At 52.2% G+C, this 20229-nt stretch overlaps 7 protein-coding genes across 7 annotated transcripts; 3 read left to right on the top strand and 4 right to left on the bottom strand.

The window, feature by feature from the left end:
• Window positions 1–120: 120 nt before the first annotated feature.
• P152DRAFT_229809 (alpha/beta-hydrolase) lies at window positions 121–2116 on the bottom strand. Its single transcript, XM_033674552.1, has 4 exons — window positions 1300–2116; window positions 845–1244; window positions 580–790; window positions 121–518 (listed from the first exon to the last, which is right to left on the bottom strand). The coding sequence occupies exons 1-4, from the start codon at window positions 1866–1868 to the stop codon at window positions 247–249; spliced, it is 1452 nt and encodes a 483-aa protein (XP_033536330.1). The 5' UTR covers window positions 1869–2116; the 3' UTR covers window positions 121–246.
• Window position 2117: 1 nt separating this feature from the next.
• P152DRAFT_229852 (uncharacterized protein) lies at window positions 2118–3515 on the top strand. Its single transcript, XM_033674553.1, has 3 exons — window positions 2118–2738; window positions 2802–2854; window positions 3223–3515. Exons 1-3 carry the CDS (start codon window positions 2366–2368, stop codon window positions 3295–3297), a joined length of 501 nt encoding a protein of 166 aa, XP_033536329.1. The 5' UTR covers window positions 2118–2365; the 3' UTR covers window positions 3298–3515.
• Window positions 3516–3697: 182 nt separating this feature from the next.
• Window positions 3698–4720, bottom strand: P152DRAFT_392425 (uncharacterized protein; the record flags this gene model as incomplete). Its single annotated transcript, XM_033676151.1, has 1 exon — window positions 3698–4720. One exon carries the CDS (start codon window positions 4718–4720, stop codon window positions 3698–3700), a length of 1023 nt encoding a protein of 340 aa, XP_033536328.1.
• Window positions 4721–5658: 938 nt separating this feature from the next.
• Window positions 5659–6190, top strand: P152DRAFT_229759 (uncharacterized protein). Its single transcript, XM_033674551.1, has 2 exons — window positions 5659–6054; window positions 6104–6190. The coding sequence occupies exon 1, from the start codon at window positions 5736–5738 to the stop codon at window positions 6051–6053; it is 318 nt and encodes a 105-aa protein (XP_033536327.1). The 5' UTR covers window positions 5659–5735; the 3' UTR covers window position 6054; window positions 6104–6190.
• A 2665-nt stretch (window positions 6191–8855) lies between these two features.
• Window positions 8856–10622, top strand: P152DRAFT_455742 (uncharacterized protein). Its single transcript, XM_033678853.1, has one exon. It carries the CDS (start codon window positions 9322–9324, stop codon window positions 10486–10488), a length of 1167 nt encoding a protein of 388 aa, XP_033536326.1. The 5' UTR covers window positions 8856–9321; the 3' UTR covers window positions 10489–10622.
• A 243-nt stretch (window positions 10623–10865) lies between these two features.
• Window positions 10866–11700, bottom strand: P152DRAFT_229738 (uncharacterized protein). The gene is made up of 2 exons (XM_033674550.1): window positions 11540–11700; window positions 10866–11476 (listed from the first exon to the last, which is right to left on the bottom strand). Exons 1-2 carry the CDS (start codon window positions 11573–11575, stop codon window positions 11063–11065), a joined length of 450 nt encoding a protein of 149 aa, XP_033536325.1. The 5' UTR covers window positions 11576–11700; the 3' UTR covers window positions 10866–11062.
• A 2064-nt stretch (window positions 11701–13764) lies between these two features.
• Window positions 13765–19943, bottom strand: P152DRAFT_229462 (fatty acid synthase alpha subunit). Its single transcript, XM_033674548.1, has 3 exons — window positions 19241–19943; window positions 14208–19192; window positions 13765–14139 (listed from the first exon to the last, which is right to left on the bottom strand). Exons 1-3 carry the CDS (start codon window positions 19770–19772, stop codon window positions 14029–14031), a joined length of 5628 nt encoding a protein of 1875 aa, XP_033536324.1. The 5' UTR covers window positions 19773–19943; the 3' UTR covers window positions 13765–14028.
• Window positions 19944–20229: the final 286 nt, after the last annotated feature.

Raw genomic sequence — 20229 nt, 5'->3', positions numbered from 1 at the left:
TCTATCGCGAACAAGTTGAACATATATATCGTGGAGGAGCTAATATTTCTATTCTGCAAACTTTGATGGACATCTAGAGGTTTTCCCCACATGCACAGCCCCACTCAATGCGCACTTTTTCCTACCAAAATTCGACGAAATCCCTCAACTTTAATCAACCCCTTATAGTTTTGCAGGCCACCTCGAAAATTCCCTCTTTTGGCGTTAGCGTTCTTGTCTCCTCGTTTATTGGCCCATTGCTCTCAATTATGGAGATGAAGGACAGCGATCATACTTAGATCGCGGCTCGTAAACGATACGGGCCGAGTTTCTTCCACCGAGTCGAATCAATGTGGGATCCTCGCTATTTTCGTCATACAGAGGCCATCCCAGTTTGACTAGACCATTTACAGGATCTTTGGCAAATGCAGTCCATGCGCGTCTTAAGCGCAGACTGAGCTTAGCTTCTTCGGGTGTGCTGTTATTTCGCGTGGGATGATCGATCGTGCCCATCACAAGCGCAATTTCAGCGCCATGACCTAGAAATTAGGTTAGATCTAGTGGTTGAGCAACTAATTCATCCAGGTTGCCATCACTGACCTGCTCCTGGGGCAGTATCGTTGCCCCATGTTCCTGCGTAGAGATATCTCCAGGCATTGATCCCAGCGTTCCTGTACGATAGTGCCGCAGCATGAGTTCCGCAACCATCTAACTCTGGAGGGCGATAAGTTGCCGGTAGCGTCTCATTCCTTTGTCTGGCTAGATCCTCATAGAAGCCTTTCTCGTAGTTGGTGTTTCCCACAAGCATCGGCTACTGGTGCATTAGAAACCCGAATTCGAAGTGATGGAGGCCGTAGTCACTTACAATCTTCGCAAAGATGCCTTTGGCTCTTCGCCCGTTGTAATCAGGGAGCACCGTCTTGTTATCCAGGGTTGGTCCAAATCCACCAGCACCAATATTCGCACTCACCCCTCGTCTTGGAACGCTGTCTGTTATTTCTTGCCAGGATTTTGATCTCATACACGCCAAGGTACTCTTACCAGCTTCAATCCCACCGCAACCAAGGCTACGGCTAGATTCCCACCAAGCCGAGGACGTGTTTTGTGGGGGGCCGACTGAATTTGCAGCAACTCCTGATTGAGAGATGAGACCGTACACAATAGGGTCTTGTGGATATGCAAACGAATACATATCCACTGATCCGCCTCCGGCAGATTGACCAAACAGAACAATTCGCTTTGGGTCTCCTCCAAATTGCGCAATGCTGAGAATCTGTCAGCTCTCACGGTAACTCTACTCCATGACGAACATCCACGCACTTGTCTCTCACCCACTCAACTCCGGAACGTTGATCTAAAAGACCAGGATTCAGATCCGGGATAAAAGGGGCCCGAGGGAATCCGTAGATGTTGACTCTGTAGTTTACGCTAACTACGACGACATCGTGTTCGTCCGCAAGACGAGCGCCATTGTAGAGCGGCGTAGAGGATCTCCCTGATCCGAACCCACCCCCATATATCCAAATCATGACTGCCTTGGATTTTTCTCCCACCTGTGGCTTCGTCCAGATATTTAGAGTGAGGCAGTCCTCATCAACGTCCGTCATTGTACTAGCCGGACCACCAATATTCTCCGGGCATGACGAACCAAATGTAGTCGCGGTGATTGACTTGTTCCCTTTGAAAGGTTTCGGCGCAGCAAATCGTAGTTCTCCGACCGGTGGTTCGGCGTATGGAACTCCAAGATACTCGGAAACTTCTGGCTTCCAGTCCGCGCCATGGCCGATAACTGGCCCACTGGAGGTGTTTACCGGCTGACCGATTGACCAGCACGCGGGCCGACCGCAGGCAATGCCTGCCAAAATGGCTATAGTCAATTGTAAAAGCATCGTTTACGATTTGATGCCGTGACCTGTGAAGCATCAAAACTTTGGGGGCATCCTACCTTTAAAAATGTGCAAAAGGTATAACCGAGTAGGTTAAATACTTGATCGGCATAATGCCAATACCAAATACGACCATTACTATGGAATAAACTCGTACTCGGTGCAGGAAATTACTAGAGGCAAATAGAACCGAACCAGGACAGCGGAGGCCATGCCAATACCCACAAATTTGTACTTCCATACGCTTCTTACGGTCGAAAGTGTACATTTGCATGCAACTATAACAAACCGTTTACTAGCCTGATGATTGATACTCCGTAACCGCCGAGGTCCTGTGTAGGTTGTGAGGTTCTTAATTGGCTCCAGGACATGCCAAGCGTACGCGCGAAAACGGCGTCACAAACCGCCAAAAACAGAGGTCAATTTGCCGTTGGATTATTCAAGAGGAGGAAATTAATTAGTTATCAAGTAAAAGAGACGACGGCACATCGACCGCCAGAATGGCAGGTTTGCCCACCGTGCACGCTCATTGGTCGATGCTCATGATCCGAAGATTTCCCGGCTTCTCTGGCCAGTCCGCCTGCTTCGACTTCATATATAAAACGCGCATTCCACTATTCCTTCTTCTGCCGTTTTATTTCATCGCTCCCGTCTTCCCAAACCCCTCAACTACTGCGGCGACCGAGAATCCACGACCGCTCTTCATCTTTCGCTTGCTCCCTGCTCCCCCTATGTCTCTAGTATCGCTGCATTCCCTAGCCGCCGCACTCCCGCCTGATCGCCGTCCCAACTATTACACTCTGTCTACCCGGCGCTGCGATCTCCTCTACTGGTCATTTAATTCTCGAGGAGCTCGTCTACCTGGATTGCCAGGTATGCCTCCCGTTTCCCTGGATCGTTTCTCTCCCTTTCGAGCGTAAGACTGACTGTCTCTCCGAATCCGAATCCGAATCCAACCTCCTCCCTCTCCGCGCTCCTGCCCAAGTTCAGCAGATGGCCGACCATCTCGCTCACATTCTGCTCGCGAGCTCGGAGTGGCCCACACAGCCCCCGGCATTGGGGGCCGTTGATTCCGTTCGGCCACGCCGAGTCCAGCACCTTGGTCCACCGTCATCCTCAATGCGAGTCATGGAAGTCGGTCACAAAGTCCACGGCTTATGACGATCCTAGATCCCTGTATCATTGCTTCGTCGCTTGCTGCCTACGTTGCATTGCCGTACTCGTGGGTTGAGCCAGTCTGGTTGATGTGGAGGTGGGGGAGAAAAAGCAAGACAATGGCGAGGCGAGCAGTGGCGGTCGCGTTCATGCTCAAGGAGGACCACGAGAGGGTAAAAGGGCGAGACGGTGAGATTGAGAGGCACACGCATGTTCCACTTCCCCCTTTAGCTCCTTGGCTTTCCGGAAGTGGTTGGTGAGCTGGAAATCTATTTGACACCCGGTGATCCCGAGGGATCTCCAACAAAATTGCTCATCTCGCCTAACCTGCTAAGCCCGCGTCTCAGGCAGCAGCTGGAGCGGCCGAGGGGGTAGGTATGGCCGGAATTCAGGGGATGGAAAGGGGCGGAGGGACTCGCTCAAAATCTGGGACGTTATGGAACGATGACGCTGTCACCAGACACACATAATGCAGCATCTACCACGGTTCTGCGGTAGAAATGCCGCACCATCATCAGGCGCGAATCTCGGACTAAGTTTCCAAGAGAGCGCATATGACCGAATACGAGCCAATTCATACGTCGCCGTTCATGCGTTAAGCATCTCCGGCGTCCTCTAACGGTCCTCCCTCTGTATTCATATCTTAGTTAGGCATATTCTATTCATATTATAAGAGTCTAGGCGCTAACAAACTCAACGATCTTCTTAAGCGCATGCAAATCCCCTTCTACTGTCCCGGCCAGTTCCTTAGGCACCCAGCCCTCTGTATAGCCACCGCCGAAGTCGATGATCCACGCGTCCTCATTCCTATCAATCAGGACATTGTCCGGCTTAGCATCTCCCCAGACAATACGAGCCGCATGCAGCTGGTTGATGATGTATTGGAGTTGCACAATCCACTTCTCTCGCAAGGGCATTGCGATGTCTGGCTTCACAGCACAAGACAATGTCACACGTCCGCAGTCAATGTAGGCGAGCAAAAGGCCAAAGACCACGCCAGCCTCGTCCCGCACGAGGCCATAGAGTCGAGAAATTCGCAAGCTATCGTCTGGGTTTGCCTCGCTAATCGCCTTATAGTTATTGAGTTCGTTCTCGAGGAAGTGTTTGTCTCCGCAGCGAATGAACTTGAAGAAGGCGAGGATCCCGTCCTTAAGACGCACTTTGCCTGGCACCCCGGAGGGTGGCCCGATAACAGGCTCTTCGCAGATCTGGACATCAGAGGGGAGGAGGGTTTTGAAAGGAGAGCATAGCTCATCTGCAAGATGCACACCGAATCTCGGCGCGTTACCACCCTTACTCTCCTCGTAGGGTATGGGGACTAGCCTCTCGGAGACAGCTCGCAATGTGTAGACAAAGGATTCGGGAAACAAAAAATCGTGAAGGGTGTATGTCTGATCTTTGTCGCGATGCGGTAGGTTCCTAAAGAGGGGAAACAGCGGCTCGGCAGCCCAGTCATAGAAGTCTTCGACGGTCAGCCCGTCCAGCTCGTAGTGCTCAGCAACTTCCAGGAAGAAGAGATAGCGTTCTTTCAGCCGCGGCGACTCGGTAAAGTTATCGGCGAAGAGGTGGAGGGAAAATCGCTTGCCACAGCAGGTGATGACTAGTTCCGAGTCTGTGTTTCTATTGCTAAAGGTGAACTCGAGTACACTCCAAGGAGGTGGAGGCGACTGTGGGCGTTCTTTTGTTTCACGGCTGGTCATGGGATCGGCATGCGTCATGATGGCGAAGAAACGGTTATCTTTGGAGGCCAGACGACGCTTGCTTGGGAATATGGGTGACGGGAAGGGAAGTAGTGCGAGAGAAGTTGCAGGTGAGGGTAGATTGAGCGGGATGAGGAATGATGAGGTAGCTAATTGCTGGATAGAGTACCCAACCTCAAGCCTAAGCGCCTTATTATGATTGGTTACCTATAGATACCATACCGCAAGGGTCCAACCACACTCTCGCAGTTCACGTGCAGCTATCTGATACACTCTCTGATACATTTACAAAACTAGAGGGCGAAGCACACCCCATTAGGCATTAGCATAAGCACCTATTATGGTTGTTAGCTACGACGAGGATCCAATCACATTCTCATGGTTCGCGTGCGGCTATACTGTCACTGTTGAGATTGTGCTAAGATTGGAATGTCTGTAGAGGCTCAAACTTAGGCACAGTGGGGAAGGAACTTCATATACTTCCAAAGGACGAAAGATAAGACGAAGAACAATACAAGCTGTAGCTGTTGTTCTCAGAATGACAGTCCAATATCTGTAGAGTAGTTGTGCTGTAATTAAAACTAAATAACAGTACAGAACCGTTCCTTATATTATCCTCCTGCCTATCCGTTTGCAGCGTTCGTACAAAGGAAAGGCTGTTTAACAAAGATCGACCACTTCATTGAAGTGGTTATCCAAACATTAACCATAACCGGATCTTGATATCTGAAGCATCAAGTTCCATACAGGTTAGCAACAAAGACACTGGTTTGTCGTTGAAGACAGCCATGTCAACAGTCACAAAATGAGTGGATGAAGCGGGCCCAGAATGGCGAGCTGATGCGCTTGACAGGCGACTACTGAAACTGTAGGTACATAGGCCCTATATTACCCAGCGCGCTGATAGTAAATGTTAAGGATAAATAATGATCTCTGCGGCTTTTGACATATCTAAGCAAGTCAATTTTTCAACTTGCCGTTGCCCTAGAATTACTCCTCCACTATTTTTATTACCATGTGCAACCGATATTATCGTCAATACCGCTGCGGCCACCGGGCTTACGCACAGCCAGAGTACTGCCCGGATGCAACATTCAACCGGGCAAGTGGAAGATGGACCATGTGCGGGAATAGGAGGTCTACTACAGCTGTGGCTGATGAAAACCTTTGCAGCAAGCCAGAATGTTATCTAGAAGACCTAAAGCTATATGGGTGGACTTGCTGTCGCTGCGACGAAACAGGGAACCGCATGGATGGATGCCTGGGTCCCCCTGGCGGGCCGATGAGCGCTTGTCAACATTGGGTGTGTCGTGGCTGCCGTTATACTCGTTAATGTATGTCTTCCCAGTCTTACATAAAATTCCTTAACTAACATCTAGATAGAGTTGAAGGCAAAGCAAGCTCGAGAGCTTGGATCGTAGGTCGATTAGAACAGCATATCAGTAGGTGGGTCCTGATGGGGCCGTGTGGGGAGCAAAGAGACACCCCAGCATTTGCCTTCGATCCGGGATCATCCCTGTCCAAAGACTTGGGTTTAGCCCACTCTATTACTGGACCACACAACAGGTCAACCACTATGGTGACCCTTTCCAACCGTCTCACAGTATCTACGTTCCTTATTATTTTCCTACGTCAATCTACTTATCTAAGTGAATACCACTCATTTTACCTTTCCCCTTACAGGGAGACCAACATCAATCCCATGAGAGAGAAATAATCTACCAATGTGATAAACAACCAAGCGCTTAGTATTCGAGAAAACGATGTGGCCAGACCAACCTCATCTCCCCTCATTTTGACAAGAAGCTCATCCGGTAATGGCACATTCAGCTTGTCGTCCTAAAGCCTGAGATCAGAGATGGTGTGCAATCGATGCCTCACACTTACGAGTAGTAAATAGCGTATTACTCGGATTGAGAAGAGATAATGATGACGATACGATTGCTATTGCAAGCAAGTGGCATCGAGTTGGAGTTGAGCAAGTATGACATGCAAAAATTCGAGAAACAAACATGGAACATAATTGGGCAGACAATTTTCACCCCTGCAGTTCACTAACTGAAATTTGGTGAAAGGCAGAGGTAAGGGCTCTGGAAACAGAACGTGCTCCCACAGGCGCCCTTCGCACATCTGCCCATCCGTTTTCGGTAAGGACAAAGGACGCTCAGAGAGGGACATACTGTGGTAGGCGTCACGTAATGCAATTGATCATACTAAGGATTGGTGAAACTGTAGCTGAAGCTATAATAGTATTTATACGAACTGCTGATTTGATACACTCCCTCTGATTGATATCGTCAATCCGGCTCATTATCCGTAGAGAGCACGACTGGAGACGTAGCTCACACAGTCCCGCTTAAGCAGTGCGATATGATAATTCATCTGCATGAAAACCCGATTAATGCTGGCACAGCTTTCATGGAGGGCTCTGCTCTTCTGCGGTTCTGTCCGACTCGGATCCGCCGCAATCACTACCATTGTGTTGACTTTGCCCTTGATTGCGCCCATGTCTGCATCAATATCTTCAAGTTGAGGATTGAGTATATGCCTATCATCGTTTGGCCTGAGTTCGTCCTAGCGTTGCGCTTCGTAATTAACGCATTCAACCACGTACGGGACGATTGCAGGTAGGTTGTTTCCAATCGCCGCTATACCATTGTATTGATTGAATCGTATAATGAGATCGTGTACTCGCGGCTGATTGTGAGTCCGGCATGTGCACTGATGACCACATTTCGGAGGGATTGGAGATCGGCTATCCAGCCTTGGATTGCAGTCGCTGGGCTGGAAGGGAATGACGTAAAGATTCCGGTGGTTTGAACCATGTTGATTGATTGGAAATTTGCTGAGGAGTGAAATTTGGGAGTAGAAATTTGAAGACCTTAAGAAGATGCAATGGAATTGAGGTGAAGAGTATATAATCGAAAGCCTGAGGGATCTTGCTTGATAAAGGAGGCCCGTGTGAGAGATAAGCAATGAGTCACTTCCCTAGTGATCTTGAGAATGTGAGGTTCGATTGCCTGCCATGACAAGATTGGGTCGTGGAGTGGCTGTGGGAGTTGCGTGCGCTAGAGCTCGTAAATATTTGGGAATAGAAATAGACTTTAACACAGCGAGGACCCGAATCGTTATAGCTTCTCCGCAGACATGTAATCGTCTTAGAGGCAGGATAGCAACAATTGCTGTGCGTAGTAAAGAGAGCGATTTGATTAGCTTATTGCAATAGCTGGTTCGCTGATTGAACTTGGACGGTTTAGAAACTCTTATTTCTGACGAGAGGGAAGCTTCCATCCCAGACATGCTAGCGAACGGTGCATCCCCTTGCTGAGAATCGATTCTAGATAGCAATGGCGAAAATCAAGGTCGTCGAATGATTGAATAAGCAATAGCCAAGAAGCTACTTGCGAGAGTGAGAATTATCAATGAAGCAAGATAAGCCTTTCGATCTTCTTCAAGAGTTGGGCTTGGAGGCAGGATAACTTTTTGCAGCTGAAGAAAGCGAGGCAGGCGGGTAGTAAATAAGGACAGTGGGGAGAATAGTAGATGACGATTCGAAGAACGCGAAGAGAAGAAGGGCGACGCCATTTAAGTGAACGTCGCGGAATCTGTTTTAGGGCCATTTCTTGCCCTTCTTCTGGCCCTTTAGACGCCAGAGGATGAGCGAGTAAGAGCAGAGTTGGAAAGTAGAGTTGGAAAACGAAATACTGAAAACTGGACGTCACATGTTCTAGGTCAGAGCAGAGCTAAAAAGGGACATGGACCAAAGTTGGTGGGGCATGGCTAAGATCCATGTCAGCAAGATCCATGTCAGCGAGTAAGGGGAGTTCTGATTGGCGTCAGAGCGTGGCAGATTTACCTGCGAAAACGGCGTCACAAACCTCCAAAAACGGAGGGCAATCTGCCGTCGTTTTGTTTAAAAGAGTTATACTAATAGGCTAGAAAGCTAGAATAGGTTAAAGTTAAAGGATTTCGTCGAATTTTGGTAAGAAACGTGCATTCAGTAGTGAGGTCGTCCATGATGTAGAGAGCCCCTCTAGGCCTCTACTATAGTTATTGATGACTAAACTTCCTTTGACTTCGATGTGATTTATCCGTGGCCCTTGGACCCATACTTTCGGTGTGGGTGGGGTCCAAGGGCCACGGATACCAGTCAAGAGATTCTGTATTAACTCACGATCAGGATGGTGAGATATTCTCCACAGAGTATAAGGAACATAATGCTGTATCCTTCACCAAAGTGTTGCACTAGGGTTCCCGTATCTGCGATTTGGGTTCTATAGATAACTGAGCAATTACTGAGCAATTAACATTGACGAGTGCCCAGTTGCAATGCCAGAAATGAAAGCTGCTGCCTACAACATGGAGCCACGTAAGGAATACGGCCACAGTCAGGTCCCGTCATTTAAGTAGAAATATCGTGTTTTGCTGCATCCAGCGCTGCTCACATCTACTGCACAATCATGCGTTTCCTAAGGTTCATCAGCTGCTCTATACTACTACCTACCGCTCTCTGCCGCTCATGGCGCCCAGGCGACTCGTGTCCAACTTCCATCGTAGCCACGATTCCAGGCTATTCCACTAACGTTCCGGGATTTACCACCATGTCTGGCGTCCACCGAGCTCTCATATCGTGTCCGAACATCACGTCACTACGTCTCCGAGTTACGCTCCTCGGTTGCTCATCGTGGCCAGATCGCTGGTCCTTTCCCTTTGCACTCGACGGAAAGGACACATATCCGAATTTACGAACACTCCATCTTGAGGGATACGACTTCGATCAACGCGAGTGGAATGACTTACAGTCTAGATTGGGGCCGATGCGATGGTACGAGAGATGGGCTGATTGGATATTCTCCGGGAAGGCTTTCAAGCAGATATCATTCAATATAAGCCTTTCTGCAGAACAGCGCGAAAAGGACAATCTTGATCTCTGGCTAGATGCTATGGACTGGGGAATGGTAGAAGAGCTAGCATTGGCAGACAATAGAGCCAACTATACTTACTTCTTCGGCAAAGCCTCCAAGGCCCTAACAGGACTGCAGCGTCTCCAACTGGACGGCGGGGAAGTCAATGAAACCATCCAGATCCTCAAAGCTTTGGCGGATAACGGCGTCGCCCTAACAAACTTCACTTGGACAGACAACTCCAACTCATATCCGCAGAACAGTACCCTGCCGACCATCGCCAAGACCCACGGCCAGTCTCTTCTCCATCTCGATGTCCACTCCATTGAAGCCATGAGTACCAGTGGCATTGTCTTCTCTGCCACTGAGATAGAGCATCTTCAACAAATGCCTAATCTCAATCACCTCTCCCTTAATCTCCCGCGCAACGGCACCTGGCCGCTCGAGTCCCTCTCCGCTATCGCTGGTATCTCCCCACTGCGTACTCTTGACCTGTGGCTCGATATTATGAGTGAATGTCGCCGGCAGAAAACAGAACCACATCACTGGCGACCTTATCCTGACGAAGTCGAAGGATGTACCGAGGAAGAGCAGTTTCTCCGTCCGTACGCCAACGAGACGACGGCAAATGAAGTTTTTGAATTCATGCGTAGCAAGAAACTCGGAAACGAATTAGAAAGTGTGACATTCTGGGTGGGTGACTGGGGTCGACCTTGGGATGGGCCGCTCTATGAGCCATCGTGGGTTGAGAACAGAAGAGCAAAGATTAGCTGTAATGTTGTTGCAGAGAGGTGTGTGGTAGAGGAAGGTAACAATTATTGGAGTCCAGATAATTCTTGGAGGGAAATGGATCCCGAGAAGTAATAGTACTAGAAGGGTTAGACGCTGTTGAACGATCAAACGGCTGTTACCGAGACGCTCGCCAGTTGGGTAGTCGGAATAATTCATCTCTCCCTTCAAGTAATGCTACAAGTTAACAAGCTAAAGAAATGTCTTAGCTCCATTACTATAATAGTGGAGAATATGAGTGCATTAAAGTAGCATGAGGTTCATATCACTCGTGAATATGTGGAGGGCGCTATGTCCGATGTGGTGGTGCTAAACCGTAAGGGGACGTTCTATTTCCATTAATATATTGGAATGGATTGCCCCGGTTTGTAGCTTGGTTCCTACGTCTGTACTAGAGTTGTGGCGCCCAAGACTACTATTAGAGTGATGCTCCGCCTGTTCCTAGCGTGCAAATCTACATATAGACGTTAGCGTTTGGTACCGCAGGTATGAAGTAGTCCGACGAGAACCGTCAATTCTGAACCTACTTATCGGGAGAGTTTCATCGATGGCTCCAATCCAATAGCCAACATCTGGTTTAGAATCGTCTACGGAGCGCCAAAATTCTGTCGGACTGCCGATCCAGGGGTTTTTCAAGACCGGTTTAACGTCATCTCCCAACCAATTGCGGAGCTTGCAATAACCCTGGAAATAATAACCAGCAGGAGGACAGGCGGACAGCTCCGTAGTGTGCGACAATTCGATCTAATGGCCCAAGTGCCCCGTCAAACGGACTCAGCACCAGATCAATTTGAGACTCTCTTGTTTGTGCTAATAGTTTTAGTGATTTTAAACTGGGGAAGTTGTCGATAAGGCGATTGGGGAGATCCAAGCAATACTCGTGCCCGGGCCGGGATTCAACGGCCGTGAAACATTCGACATAGCATATTAGTTCGAGAGATGTGATGCTGCCGAGATGGAGCTCGGGTAGTAGGTTTTTGAAGTTGTGGAGAAGAGCCGATACCGCCCTCGTCCGATAAAAAGCGTATTCTCCAAGAAGATAAATAAGCCGCCCTCGTGATACCTAGTATAGGGTCAGTATGTATCGATGTTAAATGCCGCGGTCAGGGTTCGGTTATAGGTATACGATAATATTTACGTTTGTTGGCAAGCGAGAAGTCATCCTAGCACTCCAAATTTCTCTGGGTCAGAGTACCATTTTGTCCCTTTACACACGTCGTCCACGAAAGGTTGTCGAAATGGGACGTTGAGTAGCTTTCCACATCTCCGGCGGCAGATAGAGCCCCTTAGTTCCCAAGCTCTTTTATTTTTGGTGCGTTCGATTTCGAGGTGAATGACTCCCTGTCTAAAAGTCACTTTGTAAATAGCATACCTGATCTCGCGAGGGAGCGTCAGGAAATGATTTCTGCGCGTTATAGCCTGGTCATTAATCGGTTGTCATCTTGCACGAGAATGCGAGGCTTGCGAGATGGTGGGGCTCGGAATGCCAGCGAATGATCCCAATACTTTGGAACATGCGGTCGGACACGAGCATGGAGCTCATCTCTCCATCTTCGAAGGTGATCAATGGGAATGATGGACGCTGAATCCAAACTCAAAGGCCGCATTCAGACAGGTAAAAGTTCCCAGCGGGAAGACCTGCGTATGTTGAAAGATCTGAAAAAGCTTGTGCAGGGCAGAAGTACAAGCCACAGTAGTAACAGAGGTTAGGGAAGGGAGGACTCGGTTATGATAGCCACTCGACTTGGAGCCGGTACGGTAGGAGGTAGATTTATGCAAGGTAAAATCTAGTGACAAGCATAAAAGGACTCTGTAAATTCGAGGTTAATAGCCAATTGGTCTGTGCCTGAGCTTGCCATCCCATATTTAATAAGGCGTGTCCAGGCCGCCGTTTGGAATCGAAAGTTTTCATCTGCCATGAATCCTCCAAAGAGTCTGAACCTCTACTTGAGATCGGTTCAAGATATGTCCCAGATGGTGACTTGGTTTGCAATTTTACTTGGCTGCTCCCTTCCGGTTGTGTGGGGGGAGAGGAAAGTTCCAGCTAGTTGGTGAGTGCTACGTCCATAGAAGGATTGATGGAGAGTTACGGAGTACTGGCGGCTATGGATACCTATAAGCATTCCCTAAATGCTACAGCGGTTGAGTTTAACATTGCTTAGCGTGCAGGCTATAGCAGGTCTAATGATTATAGACCCACTAAATGTACGGGATAGGTTCCCACCCTATCAGTACAGTAAACACTCATCAACAATCTGCACCCATGCTTCATGTGGTCTGACATCGAACATGTCTAGTTTCTCAATTGCTCTTTTTTGATATGTATATGCCGCCGATAGTGCTGGACTAAGATAGAACGCTAGTTTGGGTTAAGGAGCCTGATTGGGCTCGGTCGGCATGGGGCTCGGAGAGGGGTTTCAAAAATGGTACCCTGGGGGGCATATATTTCCGCTTCCCAAAAGCTACAGTGCATGTCGGTATCCGGTACCATAGTATGCAGTTTCTGCGATTGGATCCAGGACAGATTCACCTGCGACTCTTGCCTAGGAGACCTAATCCTAGCGCTGTACACGAGATATTTTGTACGAATCCCACCGGCTACATGTATTTTGAATCAGTGGCTGTTTCTGGGAGATTATCTCTACCCGACCACTTTGTCCTTAAACTTGGAAGCGGCAAGGTGGTAACATACGACCTCACCTCCAGTCCCAACACACCGGACGGAGATCAGTTGGGTCGTCATACAGTGAGGCTTACCTATAACCTTGATTGGAGAAATGCTTATATTAGCTACATCCCGCGACAGCCGGATATCTCTCGGCCATTCTGCTTGGTCGTACATAGTGTGCTTCGATGTCCAGGTCTTGTGTTCTATCGCTTGAGATACGAGGAGGGTGATCGTAGGGACGAACAGTTCTCTCAGTGGACTAACAATTTGGTATCCGAATATACAGCCCTATTACAGGTAGGGCGAGGTGCGGAGAAGACTATAAAAGTTCGAATAAACCGCTCAAACGAAGTCTTCTTCGATTTGGCGCCGATATTGAAAGGACGTGGAGACCGAATTTGGCCACAACCACACTTATAGAACCAGAAGCCTATGCAGGCGCAAATCGAGTCATAAAATCTGTGAAGAAATTGACGGCCCTTCGCTTTTGACGTCCTCCCTTCAATGAGAGAGGAATTAGAAGACTGAAACAAGGCAATTAATAATTGACCGTTTTCAACGTCCTATGGTATGCATCCGGAGCATTAATTTCTTCCCATCTGGATTAAGCGTGTGGAAGCAGTGTCAGTACACGTCGCGGGATCTTGCAAAGATGTACCACTATGCAATCCATCGAAGCCAACTCAAACCAGCACCCAATCCATTGCAACACCGATAACAAGGCTACATACATATACACGGCACCCAGGCCCATGCGAATCTAAGACAACAAACCCCTTCTGTCCCTACCGACCGACGCCACTGATCTGCCGCACGAAGCCAACTGCAGCAAAGAAATTACAATGCAATGTACATCCTCCCACCATGCTCAATCCATCTGGTCTCTGCCCTCCGACGCATGGGTTTGTATTATTAAAAGTCTTCAGGAGAAACACCGGAAGGAGCGTCTAGAATTCCGCAACTGCGACGGCGACGGCCTGGTCGTCTGAGTGGCTGATGCTGACGCCGACAGATTTGACGCCGGCGTTCTTCGCTGCGAGAGCTGCGTCGCCATGTAACTAATCCAAAGTCAGCATTTATCCATCCATGGTCTGAAACCGCATCATCGCAGAGATAGGTAACTCACCTCAACCGTCGGAACCCCCTTATCATCGCTCACCACCTCAATCTCCCTCAAACTAGCCCCACCGCCCCGACTCTCCACCCCCAAACTCTTAAACACTGCCTCCTTAGCCGCCCATCGCCCCGCAAAGCTCGCCCGCGGATCCGGCCGACCCTGACAATACACCCGCTCCCGCTCCGAGAAATTCCGCTCGACGAAGGTCTCATTGTCAACCGGCACCGCCCGCACCGCCTCGACGTCCACCCCGATCTTCGCGTTTCCCTTCCCTGCGCGCGACGCCGCCGCCATCGTCTCCAACAGCTTCGTCGTCTCCGCCTTCCGCGCCGTCTCATTCGCCGTCAACGGCGTGCGGTCGCCCGCCTTCTTGAGCTTGGGGTCGTAGATCAGCTTCTCGGATTTGGGGTCGAGGGCCACGCGGGCCGACGGGTTGAGGAAGACAGCGCTCTGCTGTGCGTCGGCATAGGGGGTCTTGTCTTTGGCGCGGAAGAGCGTGTGGTTGACGAGGGAGTCGTGCGCGTAGCGATAGGCTTTCTTCTGGCGGGCTTGGACCTTGGCGGCGTAGGCGTCGAACTCGGATTTTTCGAGGGTGGCGTAGAGGTACGCCGGGTGGATGCCGATGGCCTGCGCGCCTTTCTGGCCGAAGCCGAAGGACGTGACGCTGAACGCTTTGATGCCGTCCGTCTGCAGGCTGCGCGACGGATACACGATGTAGTCGAACTGCTCCATCGCCGCATCCACGTTGTCTGCGTTGCGGTTCCCAGGCACCAACCCGGTATTCAGCACCTGCAAGCACCCGTTGAACATCCACGCGCCCGCCGCGCCCTTCGGATGCCCCGTCAGATACTTCTGGAAGATCCCGAGCACCGCGTTCCCCTTCTTCCGCCCCAGGTGCCGCATCTGCTGGCAGATAACATCCGACTCGTTCTTGTCGTTCGCCTTCGTTGACGTCCCGTGGAACGACGCCACATCCAGATCGTCGATCGTCAAGCCCCACGTCGCCAGCGCGCCCCGCAGCGGCGCGATGCGCTCGTCGGATTTCCAGAAATTGTTGCCTAGGCTGTACAGCGCGTCTTTCTCCTGGCGCTTCGCCTCGCGCGCGATGTGGTCCGCACGATCGGACGTGTACTCCGCCTCGTCGAACGCGTCGCCTGATGCGCTGGCTTGCGACGCCATGGCGCCGACTTCCTCCTGCAGGAATAGTAGCTCAGCCTCCTGCCACTGCTTGATCTGCGCGCGGCGCAGCTCCATCTGGCGCTTGCGGTACTTGAGGTCGAGCAGTGGCGAGGGGAACTTCCCGGGCACCTCGCGGGCGGTGGTCAGCACACCCTGGCCAGGCGCGGGGACGGAACGGCCGATCTTATCGGTGGCGGTGGCGGTGAAGCCGAGGACGCCGTAGATGGGGACGCCCATGTCGAGGGCGAGGCGGGCGTCCATGATGACCTGGATACCGCAGCCCTGGGACTCCATGAAGCCGTTGCGGGTGGTGGTGGTGGGGCGGGACATTTCGCGGGGGGTGCGGCCGTGGGCGAGCTCGTCCTCGGCGTTGGAGGTGGCCTTCATGTTGGCGAACTCGTAGCTGCCCTCTTCTTGGAAATCGTCGAAGCCGCCGACGAAGCACATGCGCGCCTTGCCTTCGACGATGGTGTCGTAGCCGATGTCGATGGACTCGACGGCGGTGGCGCACGCGCCGACCGGGGTCTTGATCGGCCCGGTGCTGGAGAGCAAAAGCATGTTGACCCACGCGCTCATGGTGTTGATGAACGACTCCTGTAGAATGTCCTTCTGCAGCGGCTTATCGAGGTAGCGGTCCTTGTACATGCCGCGTAGCGCGCTGGTGCCACCGATGCCCGATCCGATGCAGTTCCCAACTTGCGAGATGTGCACGTATTTGTAGAACTCGTACGGATCCGTGATTCCGGACGCCACAAGCGCCTCCGCGCACGAAACTAGCACGAACAGCGTCACCGGATCCACCTGATCGATGATATCATCGGTAATGCCGTACTGTTTAGCATTCCACCCCGTCGGGATCTGGCCCGCGACGAAGCGATCGAATCGCAACGCCTTGGGAATCAGCAGCGTGGCACCCTTCTTCAGGCGTACGGTATACTCGCCGGAGTCAGTGATCTCGAACACCTCGACGTTCTCCCCATGCTGGCGCTGGAACTCCTCGGCGGTCTCCTTGCTCGCCTCGAACGGATCCAAGTCCTCCTCGATCTGCACCTCGTGCAGCAGCTCCTTCTTGTTAGGATCGTACCCGTGGAACAGCTCCGGCTCGATCAACCGGATTCCCGAGTGCTCGAGGATGTATTTCTCGTACTTGGCCTTGATGTCCTTGTCGTCGACCGGCTCCTTGGTCTTCACGTCCACCCAGCCGGAGTAGGGCCTGCCTTTGAGAGGTCCGTTGTGGTTCGTGATCAACCCCATGATCCACGCCATCTCCACGCACCCCTCGAGTGAGAACTCGCCGTGCGCCTCCATCTCCCAGCGCGTGCGTGAGTTCCCCCACGGTCCGACCTCTGCGAACCCGGTGACCACGACGACCTTCTCGAGGTCCACCATGCCCTGCAGATCAGGGTTCAGCGACTTGATCTCCGTCTCCCAGTCAGGTAACTTGGGGAACTCGAACTTCAGATTCGCGCGCGGCTCCACCTTGACGGTCTGATACAGCTTTTCGGAGTCCTCGCCGTTGACGATCTTGTTTTCGATGGCCGTCTCCTTGGTGACCGCGTTGCGCAGCTCGCTAGTCTCAGTGAGCTCCTTGCGCAGCTCGGTCATGAGGTCCTTGAGGTTCGGGAGGTATTGGAACCCGCCGTTCAAGTCCGCCCACACCGGCTCGATCTGGCACAGGTTGACAATCGCCGGCGCCATCAGCCCGAGGAGGTTGAACGCCATCTCCTGCTGGCTGAACGTGCGCACGCCGTATCGCTCGATGCCCTCAGCGACGATGTTGTTACCACCCATCAGCCCGGTTCCACGCGTCCATCCGATCACCGCGCCGCAGATGGTGAGGTAATTGCCCCATGACTCCGAATGCCAGCGCGTGAACAGCGTCTCCAGCGAGATCTTGCTCTCCGCATACAAGCCGTCGTTTCCGAACGTCCCGTGGTTGGGGCTGAGCGGCAAGATGACCTGTGCAGGCCGTGTCTCGAAGCCGTTCGCATGCTTGTGCGACTTGACGCAGCCCAGCAACCGCAGCAGGTTCGTCAACATGATGCGGTGAGCGAGCTCGGACTTGGAGTCGAGTCCGTCGATCTCGCGCCCGTTCTCCGAGATGGCGGCGAACGGCACCACGTAGTCCAGGTCCCATCCGAGGCCGTTCTTCTGGTCGTAGATGTACTCGACAAGGGCCTCGACGTCCTGCTTGCTGCCCTGATTGAACGGCACGACGATCAGCTGTGACCCACGGGCGCCGTAGCGCGTGTAGATGGACTGGTAGTACTCGTTCACTTCGCGGGAGAAGCGGCTGGTGGTGACGACGACCTTGGCGCCGCCGGCGATGAGGCCCTGGAGGACTTCCGCGCCGATGGATCCGGCTCCGGCGCCGGTCATAAGGACGTTCTTACCGATGAAGGTGACGCCGTTCTTGGCGGCTTGCTCGAGGCCGTCGAGGTAGACCCCGGTGAGCTTCTTGCTGTACTCCCAGCCGCGGTCGTCTTTGCGCTTGAGATGCAGGAATGGGATGGTCTCGGTCTTGCCGCCCTTCTTGCCGCTGGGGAAGCGAGCGGAGCGCTTCTTGCCGTTGACCTTCCCAGTGGATTCGGCGGGGATGATCTGGCCTTCGTTCATGGCGAGGGAGCGGATGACGTTGGAGTAGAGGCTCTTGATTTCAAGCTGCGAGGACTTGGAGAGCTTGTGTTGTTGGCGGATCAGCTTGTAGATGCGCTGCAGGTCGTTTTGGACTTTGGTTCGGTTGCCGTATTCGGACAGCTTGCCGCCCTCGGCCATTTCCCGGACGTAGTGCTCGAGCTTGCGGACGGATGCGCGGGGGCCTTCGACGTAGTTCATGTTGCCCTTCGCGTCGATCTCGAGGGATGGAGCGGTAGGAAGGGAGACGTCCTTATAGACCGGTGGTTCGTTCAGAACGTCTTTGCAGTTCTCGATCAGCTGCTGGCCGAGCTCCTTCGCCAATTCGTAAGTTTCTCCCCGCTCCTTCGGGCAGTGATCGATGTGGTATTGCATGAATTCGAGAAGACGAGGATTCGAGCGGTTCATGATGTTGATGCAGCGTGACACAATCTCTCGGTCGACGGCCTTCAGACGGCCGAAGATAATATCGTAGTACATGCTGAGCGCATCCTGGCGTGCCCAATTCCACGACGAATCGTAGACACGAGCTTTGAGCGGAGTGAAGGCAGGCTCGATGCCGGTCGCGTAGAAGTCACCGTGCTCGGCACTCCAGAGGTCCAGCTGGGCTTGGAGGGCGTCCGCGGATTTCTGTGAGGTAACGAAGGCTTTGTCGCCGGCACGGAGATCCATCTTGAGGTAGCGAGCAAATAACTCCAATTGCTGCTTGAACAGTGCTCGCTGGTCTTTCGTGAGGGCATCGAGAGCAGCCGGGTCCATCATCATGCCACCAGCGCCACCAGCGTCGCCGCCAGCGGTGGGTGATGTCAGGCTGATGCCAGCGTTGTCGGCGTATTTGTTTGAAAGGTCGTCGAGCCATGCCTTTGCGTCGCTCTCGGAGCCCAATCGAGCTGCGGGTTCGTTGGTGAGTGCCAACAAGAGGACGCCGTCTTGGCGACCCGACCCAAGTCCCCATCTTGTTTCCAAATGTTTTCGGACTGCGGTGATGTTGAAGCCACCAGGCATCTTGGCGGATACCATGCGGGCGATGAGGGAGGAGGACTGTTTTCCGAGTTGTCCATTGAACGTGGCCTGCATTGAGCTTCCGAGCTCATCGAGGGGTGTGTCTTCCGGCTTTTCGGGCGTGGAGCCAAACTCCTTGCCCAAATCTCCGAGGATTTCATTTTGCAATGTTGATTTGCCTGATGATGATTAGTCTCGTGTCATTCCAAATGAAGTCATGGACTCACCTCCGACCAGATCCTTGATAGCTTTGGTCACCGGAATATCCGCAACCGGCTTCTTCAACTTCTGCGCGACCAACGTCCTCACGATATCGGTCGCCGTCACCGGCTCATCAGGCACCGCAGCGGCAGGCCCAGCATTTTGTGATGGAGCTGCAACCTGGGCAACGGGAACGGGTGCGGACGGAGCGCCAGACGCGTTTTCGGCTCCGGCCCCGGTCGCAGGAGCGGGCTCCTCCTCCTCCGGCTCGACATCGTAATAGATGTCTCGGGCATCTTTATTGTAGCAGAGAATCTGACGCTGGACCGAGCGGGCGGCATCGTGGGCGTCGTATTTGCTCGCGATGGTGCGTTTGGCCATGACGCCGAGGGTGTCGGCGGGACCGACTTCAACGATGCGCTCGGTGACCTTCTCGCCCAGGATGACATCTTGGGTTTCGATCCATCGGACGGGGGAGGCGAATTGGTAGGCGAGGAGTTCGACAAGGAGGGTGTGGGCGAGGTCCTGTTGGACTTCGGGGCGCATGTTGGAGGCCATGATGGGGGGAGGGTATCGATTGTAGGTGGATGTTGGTCCTAGACGCTCCGGAAAAGGATGTTGTAAGGAGGAATTCGACGACTTCGGAGTTTCCAGTTAAGGAAGACTCTTAACGTCGAAGTGGTAGAGAAGATGGAGATCGGGATGTGAATGATTTAAAGGGGAGGGAGTATGGAATGAAGGTGGAGGAAAGGGAAGAGAGTGAGAACGGCAACTCTTCTCTCGGTGTAAACTGAGGAAAGGGACGGATAAGCCGAGTCCCAGCAAGACAGGAGGCGATATTAAGATAGCTGCCTGTCTGCCCTTCTCGATATGTTGATGGATAAGGACGGAAGGACAATTGATGGAGAAGACGGAGGAGAGGGAGTCCAAAGTGGTGAATGGTTATTTGGTGATGGGCGTTGAGAAGCAAAAAATGACCGGAGCTTTCCCACGAAATTCCGTCCGCTTGGCCCCG

This window comes from Eremomyces bilateralis (genome assembly GCF_010015585.1).
Source record: "Eremomyces bilateralis CBS 781.70 unplaced genomic scaffold P152scaffold_4, whole genome shotgun sequence".
NCBI classification, from domain to species: domain Eukaryota; kingdom Fungi; phylum Ascomycota; class Dothideomycetes; order Eremomycetales; family Eremomycetaceae; genus Eremomyces; species Eremomyces bilateralis.
This window is presented reverse-complemented; position numbering and strand designations above follow the sequence as displayed.